Source organism: Talpa occidentalis, unplaced genomic scaffold (assembly GCF_014898055.3).
Source record: "Talpa occidentalis isolate TD23 unplaced genomic scaffold, MPIMG_talOcc4v2.1 talOcc4.8, whole genome shotgun sequence".
In the NCBI taxonomy this organism is placed as follows: Eukaryota; Metazoa; Chordata; class Mammalia; order Eulipotyphla; family Talpidae; genus Talpa; species Talpa occidentalis.
This window is the reverse complement of record NW_023605194.1, coordinates 73,417,547-73,435,230: the sequence shown is the minus strand read 5'-3', so window position 1 is coordinate 73,435,230 and position 17,684 is coordinate 73,417,547. Positions and strand designations below refer to the sequence as shown.

Here is a 17,684-nt window from a genome sequence, read left to right as displayed (position 1 = left end):
ACAAGCACTGGGTACAGTCAGAAGCACGGGAGGGTGAGAGAATTCACCAGAGCCAGAGCAGGCAGCAGAACAGGCAGAAGGACTGAAGCACATTGCTGAGGGGAGCAGTGGGCGCGACAGGAGAGGTCTGTCGCTCCATGCGGGACCCTCGCTGGCGGCCGGGGATCAAACCGGCGCTGCAGAGGCTGGGGGCACCTTCGCAGCCCAGCGCTCAACCGCTACGCCACTGGGGAGGCCCCTTAACTACATTTTTAAAGAAGAAAAAAAGAAATAAAATTTTAGACAAAAAGGTCCTCAAAAAAACTATTTGCTGGCGAAGGACCTTGAGTAATATTTCTGCTTAAATTATTTCCACTTACTTTATTTTACAGATAAAGTGGAAATAATAATAGTAAATCCCATCTTAACAGGATTTTTCTAAGGATTAAATGAATAAATGCAAATATTTATTATCAGTTATGAAATACATATACTTTAGTATTACCTCTGGGAGGTTTAGACTGTTACTTTTTTAAATTCTTCTTTATACATTTCTGGCATTTTCTAAGTTTTCCCAAAGATACATAGTATCTTTATAAAATAAAATTAGATTTAAAAGAAGAAAAAAGAATTGTTAAGTCTATCCAGAAAATAATGAGATTAAGAACAAGTTCTAAAGAAAGGGGCAGGCCTCCTTGGTGGCAGAGGGGTTAAGTCTCAGAGCTATCACCCATATGGGCTGAATTTGATCCCCAGCCAGGAAGCTGATCAACATGGTGCAGCAAACCTCTCCTGTCTTGCCCACCGCTGCTCCCCTCAGCTGAGTATTTCAGTCAATCTGCCTGTTCTGCTCCCCACTCTGTCTCTGGTGAAAACTCTCACCACTATACCTCTGGCCTACACCCCAATTATTCTACACAAAAATAATTAATTTCTTTTAAAAAAAAGTTATAAAGAAAGCTTTTATGGCTAAGATTTAAAATACACTACTCATTCTATACAAATTAGTTCACAAAAGTTGTTTCATAATACATTGTTGGTTCAACCCTAGTTACTGTTATTATGCAAAAAACTTAAATATTCCTTATTACAAGGTACAAGTTTTAATGTAATTACAGTTAATCAATAAACACTGCATTGTAATTATTGTATGTTCAAACTTTGGACACTAACAGCAAATAATAAAAAATTATTCAAGTGCTTATTATCAATGATTTACTAAAGAAAAGTTAAAATCCATGCAAATTTAAGTTTTGTTTTGGGCGACAGATGTTGACATAATTTACATACATAAATATTTTAAATGTAAAAAAAAAAAATTTCAAAATCGTGATGAAAAAGTTTATAAACTGGCATTTTCCCTACCAGCTGGTACTACTGACAAGGGACTGAAATCACAAAACTTACCAGCATCATCAGATTCCTGAAACTGTGAATAATCAACGACCTTCCTATTTCTGTAGAAAGAAGAGACTTATAATTAAGATGACAGAAATGTAGAATTTTTCTAAGATAAGTGTATCCACATTATTACTTCATAAACAGAATTAGGACTAGCTGCTGGAAAATTATATTTCAACAGCCCTCTCCCCCAACTTGCATTTGTCACAGCAAAGGGCTACTTATACCAAAGGTATTCCCAAACTACAATTCTCACATTACTCATCTTAGTCCTAGCTTAAATGCTATTCTTTCCTACAAAACAACCTTGCACCTCCCAACAAATATAAAACAGTAAAATGAGCTAAACTATAGCTTAAGTTGTCATGCAGAAATAATGGCAAAAATACACAAACCAGGGCCTCCCTGGTAGTGCAAGGGGTTAAGATGCAACACTATGAAGCGATCGGCATCCTCTGCAGTTCCATCCCTGGCCAGCCAGGGAGCTAACCACATGGAGCAGCAGACCTCTCCTGTCTCCCGCTGCTCCCCTCAGCAGTGTATTTCAGTAGACCCACCTGTTGTTCTGCTCCCCACCCTTTCTGGTAAGTCCTCTCAGCCCCCACACCTCTGGCCTATACCCCAATTCTTGTATGCATAAATAGAAAATCTTAAAAAACACACACCAAAAAACACAAACCAAACCTGCAAACATTATTTGAGTTTTACTGCTATATAAACATAGACACGCATACCATAAACAAGATTACTCAGCTTTTTTCAAGGCTATGTGATTTTTAAACAGTTATGTTATAGAACAAATTATGATGACAGTTAAGTCTTACTTAGAAGGAAAAATTAAATGACCAATTAATTCAAAACATACTTTTCATTAAGGGGTCCATCTACAAGAAAAATATGAAAATCTTAGAAATTATAAAGGATTTCAATTACTTCCGACTAGGAAAGGGATCTTTAACTTACATTTTCTTTTCTTTTTAAAATTTATTTATTTATGCATACAAGAGCTGGGGTACAGGACAGAGATTGAGGGGGGTGAGAGGATTCACCAGAGACAGAGTGGGGAACATAACAGGCAGACTGAATGAAATACACTGCTGAGGGGAGCAGCGGGTGAGACAGGAGAGGTCTGCTGCGCCATGTGAGTTGCTCCCTGGCCAGCCGGGGATTGAACTTGTGCTGCAGAGGCTGCGGACTGCTTCATAGTTCAGTGCTTAACCCCTTGCGCCACCAGGGAGGTCCTTTAACTTACATTTTCTTACTTCATATTTTAAGTCTGAAAGTTTAAAATGTCCCCTTCTCTGTGTAAGCCTCCATGAAAACATCAGCACATTGAGGCTTTTGATGTACTTAAAATACACTGGAACTAAATGCATACTCAACAAGTGAGCTGAAAGGATTAAAATAACAGGACAGCAACCACACTTAAACCTGAGCAGAAGGATATTCCTGGTTTTATAGATGAAGATACCATAAATTCAAAGACAGGTGTAGGGTAAGGTAAAAAAGCATCAGGCTTTTCTGCCCTCCCACCATTAGGATTGATGATGGATCCCTGCGGTCCTGAATGCATACCTGATGGTGGGTACCTGGAGTGGGGTGTGGGCATGCGTAAGTGGGTACACCTGGGCTGAAACTGGGCTTATAAGGGCGGTGACAGGGGACGCCAGCAGAGCTTATAGCAGAGAGCGAGCAGAGCAAGAGAGAGACCAGAGTGGAAGAGAGAAAGAGCGAAAGGAGCAGAGAAGCAGAGGCCACGAGAGAATGGCGGAGAGCCTAGGAAGAGTGAAGATTTGCCCTGGGCTGGAAGGCCTGCCAGCCTCCTGTCCCCCTTCCCCCCCCCACCCCTACCTGCCCCTGTACCTGGTAAATCCCAAAAAAAGCCTGCAAAAGCCACTGAGGGCTCCAGGACTCCTCCTTCACCCATCTGCATAGAATCATAGAAAAACCTGCTCTGTGCCCTTCCTGCCACCACACAGGACAATCAAAATGCAAGCACAGCTGCAGTTTCTAAATAATATGCAAAAATGATGAGGTAGGAGTGAATTCTGGAATCATGTCTGGAACTAAGATGTGGAGTCAGGTATAGGCACATCCTTGGCTTGAGATAAAAAATAATGGTTTTTAAGGAATTTTGCCTTCCGTTTTTTGGGTTTTTTTTTAAGATTTATTTTATTTATACAAGAACTGGGGTACAGGCCAGATGTGTGGGAGGGTGAGAGGATTCACCAGAGCCAGAGCCAGAGCGGGGAACACAAGAGGCAGACTGACTGAAATACACTGCTGAGGGGAGCAGCGAGTGAGCCAGGAGAGGTCTGCTGCACCATGTGGGCTGCTCCTCGGCTGGCCGGGATCGAACATGCACTGCAGAGGCTGCGGACAGCTTCACAGCGCTGCGCTCAATCCACTGCACCACCGGGGAGGCCCTGCCTTCTGTTTTTTAGTCTACCAAAGATGAATTATTTTCTCATTTTACTGCAAAACTGTGAACTATGCTCCAACTATGTTTTGCGATAAGCAGCTCACCTTATATTCAAAGATACCATTCTATTAGAAAAATTAATTTAAAAAATATGACCATCCAAAATCATAGACACAGAAAGAATGGTGGCTTCCAGGGCTGGGAAGTTAAGGTGTGTAGTTTCAGTTTTGCAAGAGGAAGAGTTCTGGAGATTGGGTGTATAAAAATGTGAATCATACACTGAACTGTATGGTTAAAAATGATTAGAATGATAAATTTTATTTTATTTAACCACAACTGAAAGAGTAAGATAAGAAATAAATGGGGGCCTCCCCGGTGGTACAACAGGTTGAGTGCAGTGCTGTGAAGCTGTCAGCAGCCTCTGCAGTGCGGGTTCGATCCCAGCCTGCCGGGGAGATACCCACATGGCATGGCAGACCTCTCCTGTCTCACCTGCTGCTCCCCTCAGCAGTTTCTGCCTGTTCTGTTCACTCTGTCTCTGGTGAATCCTCTCATCCTCCCGCACATCTGGCCTGTACCCCGGTTTTTGTATGCATGAATAAATCATTTTTTTAAAAAAAGGACTTGATTCATTTTCAGCCTTTTAGAGATGCATATTCAATGCCTACCTTGTTCTAGCAAAAATATCAATTTTTTTAGTCACAGGAGACACGAGAAACAGTATTATCATAAATACAAAGTTGATAATTTTCTGCATTAGGATCAAGGAAAATGGGACACGGAACGAAAAGAAGGAAAGTATTCAGAAGAGGGGGCTTAAATCTTAACCTCTAATAATTAATGCACAAGATCAGAAACTGCTGGCATATCTACGTTGGTGTGATGGCAACTAAAATATTGGTACAATTTCTGGGTCCGTGTATCAACAGAGTTTTTTTCCTATGAGACAACATAAAGGAGGGTAACCAGATGGTGAAAGCCATGTCATACGAAGAACACTGAATAATTTGGGGTTTTTATCTTGTAAATGGGAAAGCATGTTAAGCCACTTTAGGGCTTTAATGCGCAAGTAAAGCAAGAACACCTGCTTGGCTTTGGTGTCACATTAAGTGTAGGTTCAACATAAAGAGTTTGCCAACAGTTAATGATAGTTACTTTCTTAGTCTACTGCTAGAGACACTCCAGAAAGGAACCATACTGTAAATGTACAGAATCTTTGTTAATAGAAGTACTGGGGTCTGATATTTCTCCAGGTCTCAGTTCCTCCTCTGTTGTAACTAGTGACCTAAGTTACTTGACAAGTATGAAACATTATTCTATAGATCAATTAGTTAAAGCTAATGAAAAAGATTGGGGCCTCCCTGGTGGCACAGGCAGTTGAGCGGAGTGCTGGGAATCTGCCCCCAGTCTCTGCAGTGTGGGTACGATCCTCTGGCCGGCCCCGGAGGTATCCACATGGCATGGCAGACCTCTCCTGTCTCGCCCGCTGCTCCCCTCAGCAGTGTATTTCAGTCAATCTGCCTGTTGTATTCCCCGCTCTGTCTCTGGTGAATCCTCTCACCCTCCCACACATCTGGCCTGTACCCCGGTTCTTATATGCATGAATAAATAAATCTTTTTTTTTTTTTTATAGAGGCATGCTTCCTTCCTCCCTCCCTCCCTCCCTCCCTCCCTCCTTTCTTTCTTTCTTTCGTTTATACATGCACTGGGTACAGTCAGAAGCGCGGGAGGGTGAGAGAATTCACCAGAGCCAGAGCGGGGAGCAGAACAGGCAGAAGGACCGAAGTACACTGCTGAGGGGAGCAGCGGGCGGCAGGGGAGGTCTGCGCGCCATGTGGGACCCTCCTCCTGTGGCCGGGAGGCAGCCGGGGATCGAACCGGCGCCGCAGAGGCCGCGGGCAGCTTCGCAACCCAGCGCTCAACCGCTGCGCCACCGGGGAGGCCCTAAATCTTTTTTTTTTTTAAAAAGATTGTTTTCGCTTGCAAAGTTAACCTTTTGCATACCACACACTCAACACAACATTGCACCAATTGTTTTCTTCACTAATCTGAGCTTCTTGAAGGTAACAACCACTTCTTAAATTCACATTTCTGATAAAGAGCAAAGTAAAAGGGAGACACTCAACTATTTTGTAATCTGTAAAGTCTTTGAGGATTCCATTTCTTGCCAATTAACAATCAACCCAGGCAGGAAGTCGGTAATTCCTCCAGTCAAGTTGTCTTCCCTCTCGGTCACGCTACTACTTGGCTTAGAATGCTGTTCAGATAGCTCCTCCCCATATTACACATAATATGGCCTCAGAGCCTCTGGAAACTGCTAATCCTTTATTGATACTATATAACCTACTAAGTACCTGTCCTCTCCATCAAATCTGAACTTCCTGAGGATGGAGGTTGTCTGTCCATTTGTAACACTAAATTCAAGATATACAAACTTGCATCTGCACAGTATTCCAGTGGGAAAGGGTATTAGCAGAGAGAATATATACAAGACTGGAGTTCAGTCTATCAGATATTTAATTCCCACCCCCTAAATGAAAAAATGTTTCCACCATACTAAAAAACTTCTTCAAACCTAAGAAATTAAACAAAAAAAAGCAAACCGTTAGTACATTTCTTTCTATCTGAGTTTACAACACAGAATTATAGAAATGTCATACGGACTATATGGACATAAGTAATTAAAATTTTCAAAATTGAATTGAAAATTCACTCCTTCCTCTGGAACACAAAATTTTCAACTATGTGAAAACGACCAGAATGATCAGAATTATCTTAATGGTATATATCATAAAAATAATAAAACCCAAATAAAATAAGAATGTAGACGGAATCCTGTCTTAACTGTAACTACTAAAAAGTTACCCATCTAAAAGACTAGAAGGAAAAAAATAATTTAAATAAAAGATCTGTGATAACAAAGGTCATTTACAATAACACTATAATATTTTCTAATAATCGTTTGGTTCATTTCCTGCCTTTTAAAGATGCTTATTAAAAGCAACATACTATTTACATTACTTGGAGATTTACATTATTTAGGGTTAAATATATTCTTATGAATTTATTACTATATAAATTTGAAATTGAGAAGATATACTGGGATAAAACCACACTGCTCAAGAGTCAAGTTTAAGTCTAAGGACATGAAGTTCTAACTGAAAACAAACATTCTTACTTCCTTACACTACCCCTATTTAAACACATTAGTTAAACTTCAGTGTAAAACAAGCAGCAACAACTAAAAACTGGGAGGGCACCACAAACTTTGAATACAGCATAGAGGTTAAAACCTCAGATTTTTGAGATGGATTTATTTAAATCCTGGCTTTGCAACTTATTAGTTAAATGTCCTTGAGCAAATTTCTTCCCCTCACTGATCTTCAGTTTCTCATCAATAAAATAGGAGTAACACCACCTCTCTCTCCAGACTGTTTTGAGTGCCAGACGCTATGCAATAAATAGCACCTATTGCTACTTGTAAGCACTAACTTGTTCCACCCAGAACACTACTACTGAATCGAACATCCACAAGTAACATTTATTTGAACCTGAGCACTAGCACTGCTTAAAATGTGTACGGCATTGGTTCCAGCACAACTGTCTGGAAAAGTTCTTGCTCATTTCATTAAAATGCAATCCTGAAACACTTCTATTTTTATATTATTTTCAACTTTATGGAAAAGTTTTCAGGTTACCATTTAGGCCAGAGATTATAGTATTATAGTAATAGCTACTTTAGATCCACCATACAAATTAGATCAATTTCTACCACTCATATTTTTGGGAGGAAAAGGATGTCAAGAACAAACTCCACAAACACTGGTTTTTACAGACGCCAGCCCCACCCCAAACCAAAGAGATCCAAGACACCGAGGACTACAAATCCCACAATGTCATCACCACCAAAAGGAAGAGTGCTGGGAACTAAGGGTGGAATTAAGCAGCCAGGCTAGGTATACAACCAGACATGCAGGCCTTGGGGGCCTTTGGTTTTTCGCCGGCTTTGAGAGTGCTATTGGGGTTCCAGCTTAGTGGAAGTGGTAGGACGCATTCACCAATTTATCTCTCTTTCTCTCTGAGTTATTCATTTCTTCATTTCCCCTTTTTGTAAATAAACCCTTTATTACCCTTTTTGTGTGTGCCTGCAGTTGAGTCTCATTATTATAAGACCCTTTTGCATGCAGGTGAGGACACACAGTCAGGTCAACCCATTTCATGCTGGGGTTGCCCTGTAACAATATCAGTTGGAGTTTCAGCTAAGCAAGTCTAAAAGCTTGCACTAAAAAAGAGAATGATTAAATATAAAAATAGGAACATTAAAACTTTTAATTTTGTGCCTTCTCTTTCTTTGAAAGTTGATAAAAATGTCCACGTCTAGATTCTAAACACACCTTGGGCACAATGAATTCCTGGATGATCACCAGAGGGTCTTGAGATGAAAAGCCGGTTTTGTATGGAGTTCAGGTGTGAAAATGAAAGGTAAAGTGGGAAGTGAGACAAAGAACACCAAAAGATCTTTTTCAGTCACCAAATGTGATTAACTGTTAGAAGCAATAAGATTTTTTCCCCTTTTGTTCTTTTAATCAATTTCTTTCTAGTAAATGTTGACAAGTTTACCCCTAGGAGCTTTTCTTTCTTACAGCAGCAACTAAGACCAAAACAATGCTACTCCTGAAATATGAGGAATGTCAAAGCAACATTCTGAAGAGTAAGAGGGGCATAGTTTCAGATGGAAATCACCACACCTTTGAGGGGATCTCACCTAATCCTCTTGACTTCACAGTTGAGAACACAATTATGACCCAACACATCATGACCCAACTCTGTAACAAGCCTGCACATCAAATATGGAGAAGATAACAAGCAAACCCCAAGTGAGGAAGCCTATATTTCAAATACAAATCCATGTTTAACTATTGACACCTTAAGCTTATACTATTTAAATAGCACAAAACCATTTTCTCAAGTTTCTCAAGAAACTTTTAGACAACATGCTACACAATTTTACCCTGATGAAATTATACTCTTCAGGTCAATGAAAAAGAGGAGAAAGAGGGAGGAGGAAAAGGGAGGGTGAAGAGGAAGAAGGGAAAGAAAAAGAAACTTTGCTAACTTTCTAGAATTAACATGTTTCTTACAGTAGATTTGAAATCTGAGTTTTGACAAACCCCAAAATAGTCAACACAGCTCTTTTCACCAACCACCTGGATGGCAAAAACCTCATTTCATCAGATGAATGAGATCCTATAGCACAATGTTTTTCATCAATAGGTCACAACCCACTTACTGGGTCCTAAAATCAAATGTATCAGTGTAGAACCCGCATTTAAAAGGAAAAAATACACACTTAAAAGGAAAAAATACAAGTATCTGAGAAAATTGTACCCAAAAAAGAGTAAGTTCCTGTTTCAGGTGTTTGTGTTCTTGTGTGGCACAAACTGCAACATAAAATCTCTCTTATTGGAAACTTATAAAAAATGTTTGAGAGGCAGCACTCCCTCTGCCCACCTGTGACTATGCAGGTGCTTCTTTTCACCAACTGTCTCCCTCTGCAGGGCAGCAGCCTTCCTGCCTGCCCGTGACCTGTCAAGGCCGCCCGCCTGCGGCCTTGCAGGTCTCTCTCAGCAAACATGTCCCTTCTGGAGGCAGCTCTTCCTGCCCACTTGTGTCTCTGCAAGTGTCTTTAACTGTTTTATCCTTTCCCTAATAAACCTGCCCTTTAAATATTAAAAAAAAAGTTTGAGAGCTGCTGCTAAGATTAAAAAGTAGATTGCAATAAGAGATTGCAAGGTAGTTTTTAGCTTTATCTTTATAAAACATAACTTTAAAAAACTTTTTCAGAAAGAAAAAAAAAACATTTTCAAACTTAAGTGCTCAAAGTCCACCAAAGTTTACTGCCCAGTAGGGAGGGGTGGGGTGAGTAACACAATGACACCAGGGATATTATCTGTACTAACACTACTGTACTTCAGATAACGTAACCCAATCTTACCCCAACTTTGTATTCTATCAACACATGGGAATGACTGGGAAGCTCTCAGGATCTCCCAAGGCCGACCATTCTAGGAAAACTCCAATAATGAGAGTTGTTGAAATCTGCCGATGGCCAACTGGCTCTGCCTCCTGGGATTACCGGGGTCTGAGTCTAGCCCCTATGTGAGAGTCTAGCCCCTATGCATCCCTGAAACTTTTTATGGTGGTTTCACTATTCTTCAAGGGTAAATACTAGGTTTCCTTTAACTTCCTTTAACCTAACCTTCCTTCGAGCATCCCCCAAACTAGTAATTTTCATCTATACTATCTCAGTAATGTGTCTCAAGTAATTCCCAGATCTGAATACAATAACATTTTTAAAAAGTTGTGTATGTGGAGAGGGGGTGGGTGATCAGAACGACGTCTTCCCTCTTCCTATTCTATCCCACACCGGTACTAGTGCAATCCAAGATCTTAGTTGCTTTTGCGCCGCCACATCACACGTGCATCTCCAATGACTAAAGCCCCATTTTCAAAATCCAGCACTTTCTGTACACAGATACTAACATTTGAACATATTATTTATCTTTCCCAACTACGTATTATCTGCAAAATTAATCTGCACAGGCCAAGAACAAAGCCCTTTAAGGCACCTGTGAAAATCTTCCTGGCGGATCGGCATCCCTGGGAATGGCAGTGGCGGCTCAAGTCTATTACATCCAACTACCCTCCTGCCTTTCTTCCTTTTCCTCCCAGGGATTTAACATGAAGCTCTACTGAAGTCCTCATGTAAGTAGAAACTGTAATGAGAATACTTACTGTACAGTATTCTTTTATTCTCATACTTTTTTTAAAGTAAGAATTTGTCTAAGTAGACATTATAGCAATAAACCTTTTCGTTCAACAAAACATTCCCAGGAATCACCAAGGAAAACACACTAATTAGAAATAAAAGAAGCAATTTAAAAGTGTTCTAAGGGCCTCCCTGGTGGTGCAAGGGATTAAGCACTGAACTATGATGCAATCAGAAGTCTCTGCAGCAGGAGTTCAATCCCGGGCCAGCCGGCCAGGCAAACCACATGGCCCAGCAAACCTCTCCTGACTCGCCAGCTGCTCCCCTCAGCAGTGTATTCAGCAGTGTATTTCATTCAGTCTGCCTGTTATGTTCCCCACTCTGTCTCTGGTGAATTCTCTCACCCTCCCCCCATCTCTGGCCTGTACCCCAGCTCTTGTATGCATACATAAATCTTTAAAAAAAAAAAAGTGTTCTAAGAAAAAAATGCTGTCATTGCAAAATTTCCCAACTCCAGGCTTTCTAAAGGTTTCCTGGCTAGATCAGTTTGGATACCTCCCTAAACATGTTAAAAACTTCCAAAGTCGTGTATCAAAGAGACCCACTTACCTCTATCTTTGAAATCGCCTACTTTTAAAAACCAAATTTGAATCAAAAACCAAATCTGAATCAGGCCTCGATAAATCACCATTATAGAGGCTACTGATCAATGCAGATTTTTTTGTGAATCATGCGGAATCAATAATTAAACAGCAATCACCATGCGTCACCTAAATTCTTTCTTGCAATCACCTCACACAAGGAGCTAATTAACATTAATTCAATTTCACCAGAAAAATCTAATGCCCAGAAAGGCTAAGTAACTTGTAGTTACCACAAGCATTATGTGATCCTACTCAACCCTGCATCCCGTGCTGCCTGTTCCCGCCAACCTTCCATGCCTAAAGGTCACAAATCTAATTCTACTACAAAACTGGTGATATTAAAGTTTCTCCATGTCAGCTCTTTCTTCAAAATTCAGGACATTAACCTCTTCTTCTATCCCTCAAAGATTATTTCTACACCAAATTTGATATAAGAATGTTTGTGTATAGACGCCTGGATGCTGAACTCAATTTAAGGTAATTTCTTAGAATTGCTTCATTTAGCTTGGGCTTCAAGTTCCTCCTGCCTAAGGTATATTGACTATGTTATATAACCTGGTATTTACAATTAAACTATAAAGTCCAAAAACAATTACAAGAGCTACACAAAGAAAATGCAAAAAAAAAAAAAAAAAAAAGGTTATGGGAAAGATCTAAATATTTTTCAAGTGAGAAAGGTAGGTTTCTATTTCTGCACAAAAGGGGAACAGAGTTCTGAATGAGCCACGAACAAGTTTTAGATCCTCCTCATAATCCCCTGCTAAATCTTTTGTTACCAACTTGCTAATGTTTTAAGTAGATGAACGAACTCTTATATGGCACACCCTCACAAAATAAATATTGTTTTACCATATTCTCTTGCTATAAGAAAGGTATTTTAAGTCACACATCCGCACATTTCAGTGAGTATAATGAGCTAAGTAAAATGGGCCGGAAGACTTAACTGTAGAGCAAAACTACACAATGAGGGGGCAGATTGGGGCAGTGAGACCCAAGGGCTCAGAAGTTCAAATTAGGAGCCCAGTCAGTCTTCAGCAAAGAGGGTCTCCAAAACCTTAGTGGAATCTTCCAATTGTCTCAGCCCCAGGAACAAATCTGTAGCCTTAATCAGGTTTATTGGCTCACCACACAGAAGGCAATAGCACAGGAGAAAGGTGGAGTATCTCACCAGAGGAAACCTTAACAGCATTTGGGGAGGGGCAATTTAAATGAAGAACCCTCTTGATAAACTCAAAGCAAAGGAGGGCTCTGTAAAGGGGTGACTTCTAAGTGGAACTCTGGGCGTATTTCTTGGCAAAATTAAGCAAGATGTAGAATTTTGTGTCCAGCAATCTCTTGTCTTGAAGGCTCCAAAGTTGTAAATTGAGGCTAGTTCTGTGTCAAAAGGACTTAGTTCTTCCTGACAAAGTATGAGGGCTCATTTCTGCGGATGTAATTTCAATGAGTCAAGTGTCTGGTAATCTCTAATTTTAGATAAAGTTTCTCGGTAGGGAAGCAATGGTCACTCCTGAGGGATTATATAAAACCTTCCTTTAAAGGTCCACTATTCTAATTCACATTGCAGCTAAGAAGAAGCTCACAGCAGCTGCAACCTGTCTGTGGCAGGCAGAGAGCTGTGTCCTTTATTCCAGGCCAGAGACTACTGGGCGGATTTCTATGTAACAATTAGTTTACTTATCAACCTGCCACTAGTTTCTCAAGTCACTCATCTGGATTATTTTGACAGATGAAATCTCCCTGAAGATCATCTTCTTCAATAGCTAACCCAACAGGTACACAATTCAAAAATAGATATGTGCTAAGAAGCACCTGAAAATAGACCATACTCAGTTGAAACACTGGCAGTCTGAGGACTCTTGAGACCTATTTTAATGTATATACCTATAATCATTGTTATTTAGATAGCTATTAGTAGTTCCGTAAAAATAATGGCAATGCAATTCTCTAACAATCAGTTCCATTTCCTAGAACCTAGACACATTTTTTTTTTTATTGCAACCACATGAAGGGATGTCCCAGTTTGCCCAAAGTGGTCCATGTTAAGTCAAATGTTTTCTTCTGCTGTGCACCACATGGCAGCTCAGTAAGTGCGATCTATAATCTCTACAATCTAAGAAGTTGTATAATCTAGAATAAGGTCACATTTCTTTGCAGCTAAGAATTTAAAAATGCGAACACAAGTGACACTTCACAGCATGCTCAGTAACTTGATTAAGTCAAGTAACCAAAGTTAGACTCTGGCTGTGCTGACTAAATCATCTAACTCCAACGGGACACCAGAACGCAAATGGTCTCAGGGAGTTACACAGTGTGGTGGTCTTGCTTTCGATCTCTGGGAAAAATAGACTAGATTAAGTCTATTTCAAAATTAGCTTTCTCATTATTTTTACAGCTGGTAGTAACCTGAGAAAAAGCTTTTCGAAAATTGTAAACTACTTTGTAAATGCAAGATAGTACTACTCTGAGCTCAGTATCTCCATTATATAAAAACCTAAGCAGAGATGGAAGTCAAGCATCCTGCACCCAGGGTCTCTGCTGTACTGTGCTACCTCCCTCCAATTCTTTCTTGCTAGTTGATTTAAAACAATAAAACACAACTACTTTCCTTAATTTGTAACTCATCAAATGAAATGAACTTGAATTTCTCATTTTAATTTCCTTCTAATGTAATATGCTGAGTTTTATGCTAGATGTTGACTCTTAGTGTTTTAATACAATGATTGCAGTAGCTTTTAAGTTTTGTTCTTGTGACAAATCCTACTTATTTTTTCATTTGCTTGTGTTCCGTTAGTTAATATTGTTTATATTTTTGCATCTATTTGTATGTAAAATGAGCCCATTAATTTTCTTGTAGTGTTCTTAGGTGGCTTTGGAATCTGTTTATTTGGGGGGAATACTTTGTATATTATGAAATGTATATGCTTGCAGTGCCATTTAGAGAACACATTTTCCCCCATAAAAGCCCCGCATTGGCCTCTTTGTTTTCCTGTCCATTCAGTACATTTTCCTAACCCCTTCATATTCTCCTATTTCTTCTAAGTTTTCTATTACCCCTCCCAAGCCCTCTTTAAAGTTCATTTCCCCCACAGAAGTCCTATTATGAAGTACTTAACCCTTCCCAGTACTGAAAAGCACACTTAGCCCGAGAAACACCCCGTGGCAGTGTCTCCATTGGAACATGCCACCCTGTGTTGGCTACACTTGGATTTGAATTCCTACTTCACCTCCTGTCTGTTGGAGAACTGGGCTAGCGACTTTTCCCAAGCCTCAGCTGTCTCACACATGAAATGGGCTCATGTAAACTGTGCTGGAAGACTTGTTTCAAGATTTTGAAATATGTGAGAAATACCTAGCAGGGCATTTGGCACAGAGTTGCTCACTGACCGCTCCACTGAGTTTTGAAAGTGGTCTTACTTTTTCTGTAACTGAAGACTGAGAAAGGGACTTCTGTTAAAGGGCCACAATTTCAAAATTCAGAAAGTTCTGAAAACCAAGTGCTTTTTCATCAACTTGTATGGTGGTAAAACCTAATTTGAACTCAACAATGATGGGCTTTTTGTTTTTTCCTTTAGTGTAACAATTCATAAGTATTACTAGAGATACTAATGTTTGGTTATAAGGGTAGTTCCCCAGACTTACTGGTAATAGTACATTAATATACCCTTCCTCATTTAAAATTCTCAAAAAATGAACTTTCAAGCTTACGTGGTTCCAATGGTTCCAAATTAAGGATTTTGGAAACAAGCACATTAAATGTGAGTCTAGTAGAAAGGAGTATGGTTAAGTCTAAACTCAGCTTTGTTATTATTTCTACACTTTAATTCCTATGGCTTCAAAGTCATCACTAATGCGGGAACTGGATTTAATTTTCAAATTCTGTTTTTTTTAAGTTTTTAATTAAAAATATCTGACAATTACTTTAAATATCTAACAAAACTGGTCATACTTAAAAACAATTGGGCCGTATTTCCCCTAAAATATTTTCTACATAGTACTAACAACAACAACAAAACTATGGTGAGAATAATGCACTCACCAGTTATTATTTAATAGCAAAAACTTTGACCATTGTCAAAGAGTGGTATTCTGGAAACGCTAGCTTTGTATTCATAAAATCTGGGTTCAAGTTGTGGCTATGCTAAAATAGTTCTATGACCTTGAACAACATACTCGTAAAGCATGTTTCATCATACTATAAAAGAATTAAAAAAAAAAGCCCTATGATTTTATAACAAGGATAAAACAAAATAAGGTAATAACCTCTATATAGAGTGCCTACTTCTGCATTTAATCTACATAAATGTTTGGTACTCTAAAAACTGCGCTTTAAAAGGTTTGTTATAACGAACATGTTTGCTGGGAAATGAATACTTTAGTGCTGTAAAATTAAATCTTCCTCCATTATTCAGGTTTTACAATTATGTGAAATATCTTTGAAGGTGAAGTTTACAGAGGAGCTTGTCTTTTTAGAGGAAAGTGGCATGTAACTAGAAATAATGTACAGACCCTGGTTAATAAAATCACACTTCTCTTATAGACACAGTCTGGGAGTAGATAGTAAGATACAAGCAACTGGGTTCACCTACAATGACATTTACTAGGATACTAACCTTTTAAGTGTTGTCCCTGTACGTACTTATTATCATAAATTCCAAGTTATCTTGAATTTTCAAGTTTTCCCTTTAATTATTTGAAACTGATTTTCTGGTAAGAGATCATATATTTTTAGACTACAGATACATACCAAACAAAATTCTCTGAAAAGAAATATGGAACTTGGGAAAGTCATTAATTCTCAATATTGTTATAAACTTAGCCAAGAGAGTTTGTGTCAACCTATAAAGAGTTCCTGCTTTCACATGAAAGCTTGCAATGTTAAAGCCTCCTTGCAATTTATATAGAAGATAAAACATCAACTACACATATCACAAAAACAAGGGGCAAACAGTTTGATCTTTGTGACTTGAATCTTTTCCAAGGAGGGCTGAATTTCAAAATAATTGGTTTCTAGTCTGGGCAAACTAATAAATTTGAGCTTTGTCTTATCTTCTAGAAGTAATAGCATTTCCCTTCCTTGCTTACAAAGTTAAGTCATGAAAACACTCTGGAAAGTTAAAAGTGACAACAACATCAACACTTACTAGTCAGAATGTAAAGAGACTATGTGGAAAGTAGGGGGGTAAGGATGACCAGGAATGGGAATTAAGAAACCTAGTTTCTAGGCCCAAACTTGGCATCTACTAACGCACAATGAAAGGCACATCCCGTGTCCAGGCCTCCATTAAAGCACTTGCAAAATGAATTTGCCTAAAGTCTTTCCTAGCCTTAAGGAGGTTACACTAACCTATATATCTGAATGCAAGGTCTAATAAAAATTTGCGTTTTTCATTTATATACAACTGCTCTGATAGTGTGAAAGGTAAAACTAGCAATACTGTATGAACAAAACTTAGATGTGTTTTACACAGGTCTATGGAAAGCCCTGCTATAGCTGACCAGTTGTTATTCCTTTATTTGGAAATTAGTGTCAAGCTTTAGAAGTACTCTAAAACTCTTAAGAATGCTTATGTTAATATAAAAATAAAATTAGCATTTATAGTAGTTATTAAACACACACACACACATATAGGCCTAAGGGCAGAAACAAACCCTGAAAGAAAATGCACTGTGACACTGTAGAATTTCTAACATGTTTGTTTTTTTTTTTTTGGTGGGGGGGAAGCCTATAAAGTTGATCATTCTACTATTTCATCAATGTCTATTATTCATTTTGTTAAATGCCCTAAGTTGCATAGATTATTCAACTACACCTTAAAACAAAACCACTTCCCTAGGACAGGACTTTTTTTATTGCAAAATTTAACAAACCACCAAACTCAAGTTTAATTATTTCTGCTTTATTTTATGGTATATTGAAGACTTTTAAAAGATAGTTACAAAGACTTTATCACTAAAATATAATCAGAAACCAAGTTTCTTTGAAAATTAGTGACCCCAAAAAGCCCCAAATATATTAACTTCATTTTTCAATTAGGGCAATATAAACAGTTAAAATCATTTTTAACACACTAAGCAACGTAAAAAGTTGTGCAGAAATCCCAATGCCACCAAAAAACTGATAGTATACACTTATTGTATTTCTCCCCATTCGGTGATATTAAAAATTAAAGCTTCCAAATAAAGAAAGTTGTTTCATGGTCCAGTATCTAAATACGGGAACTCCAATTCTGGCGGGTGAGTATAAGAAAAGTGACAATAAAGAAATCGAAACCTAGTGAACTGAACTTAAAAGGTAGACAAAAATAGCCTAATTCCACCACTGTAATTTACTTCCAGAGACAAGACCCAATTCTGATAAAACAAATCTTTATTGTATGGCCTATTTGATCTGATCTTAAAGAAAATACGTAAGTTGATGGGATACATCAGTCAATTTTTATGACCCCCCCCCCACTTCAGATCTATTCAG

General features: G+C 38.8%; 1 protein-coding gene across 1 annotated transcript in view; it reads right to left on the bottom strand.

Moving 5' to 3' along the window:
- The window catches only part of NUCKS1 (nuclear casein kinase and cyclin dependent kinase substrate 1), a 33,906-nt gene that overhangs the window by 14,536 nt on the left and 1,686 nt on the right, over positions 1–17,684 (bottom strand). The window contains exon 2 of the mRNA XM_037497980.2: positions 1,387–1,436. Coding sequence (XP_037353877.1) covers positions 1,387–1,436 — 50 coding nt within the window. The remainder of the gene's footprint in view (positions 1–1,386; positions 1,437–17,684) is intronic.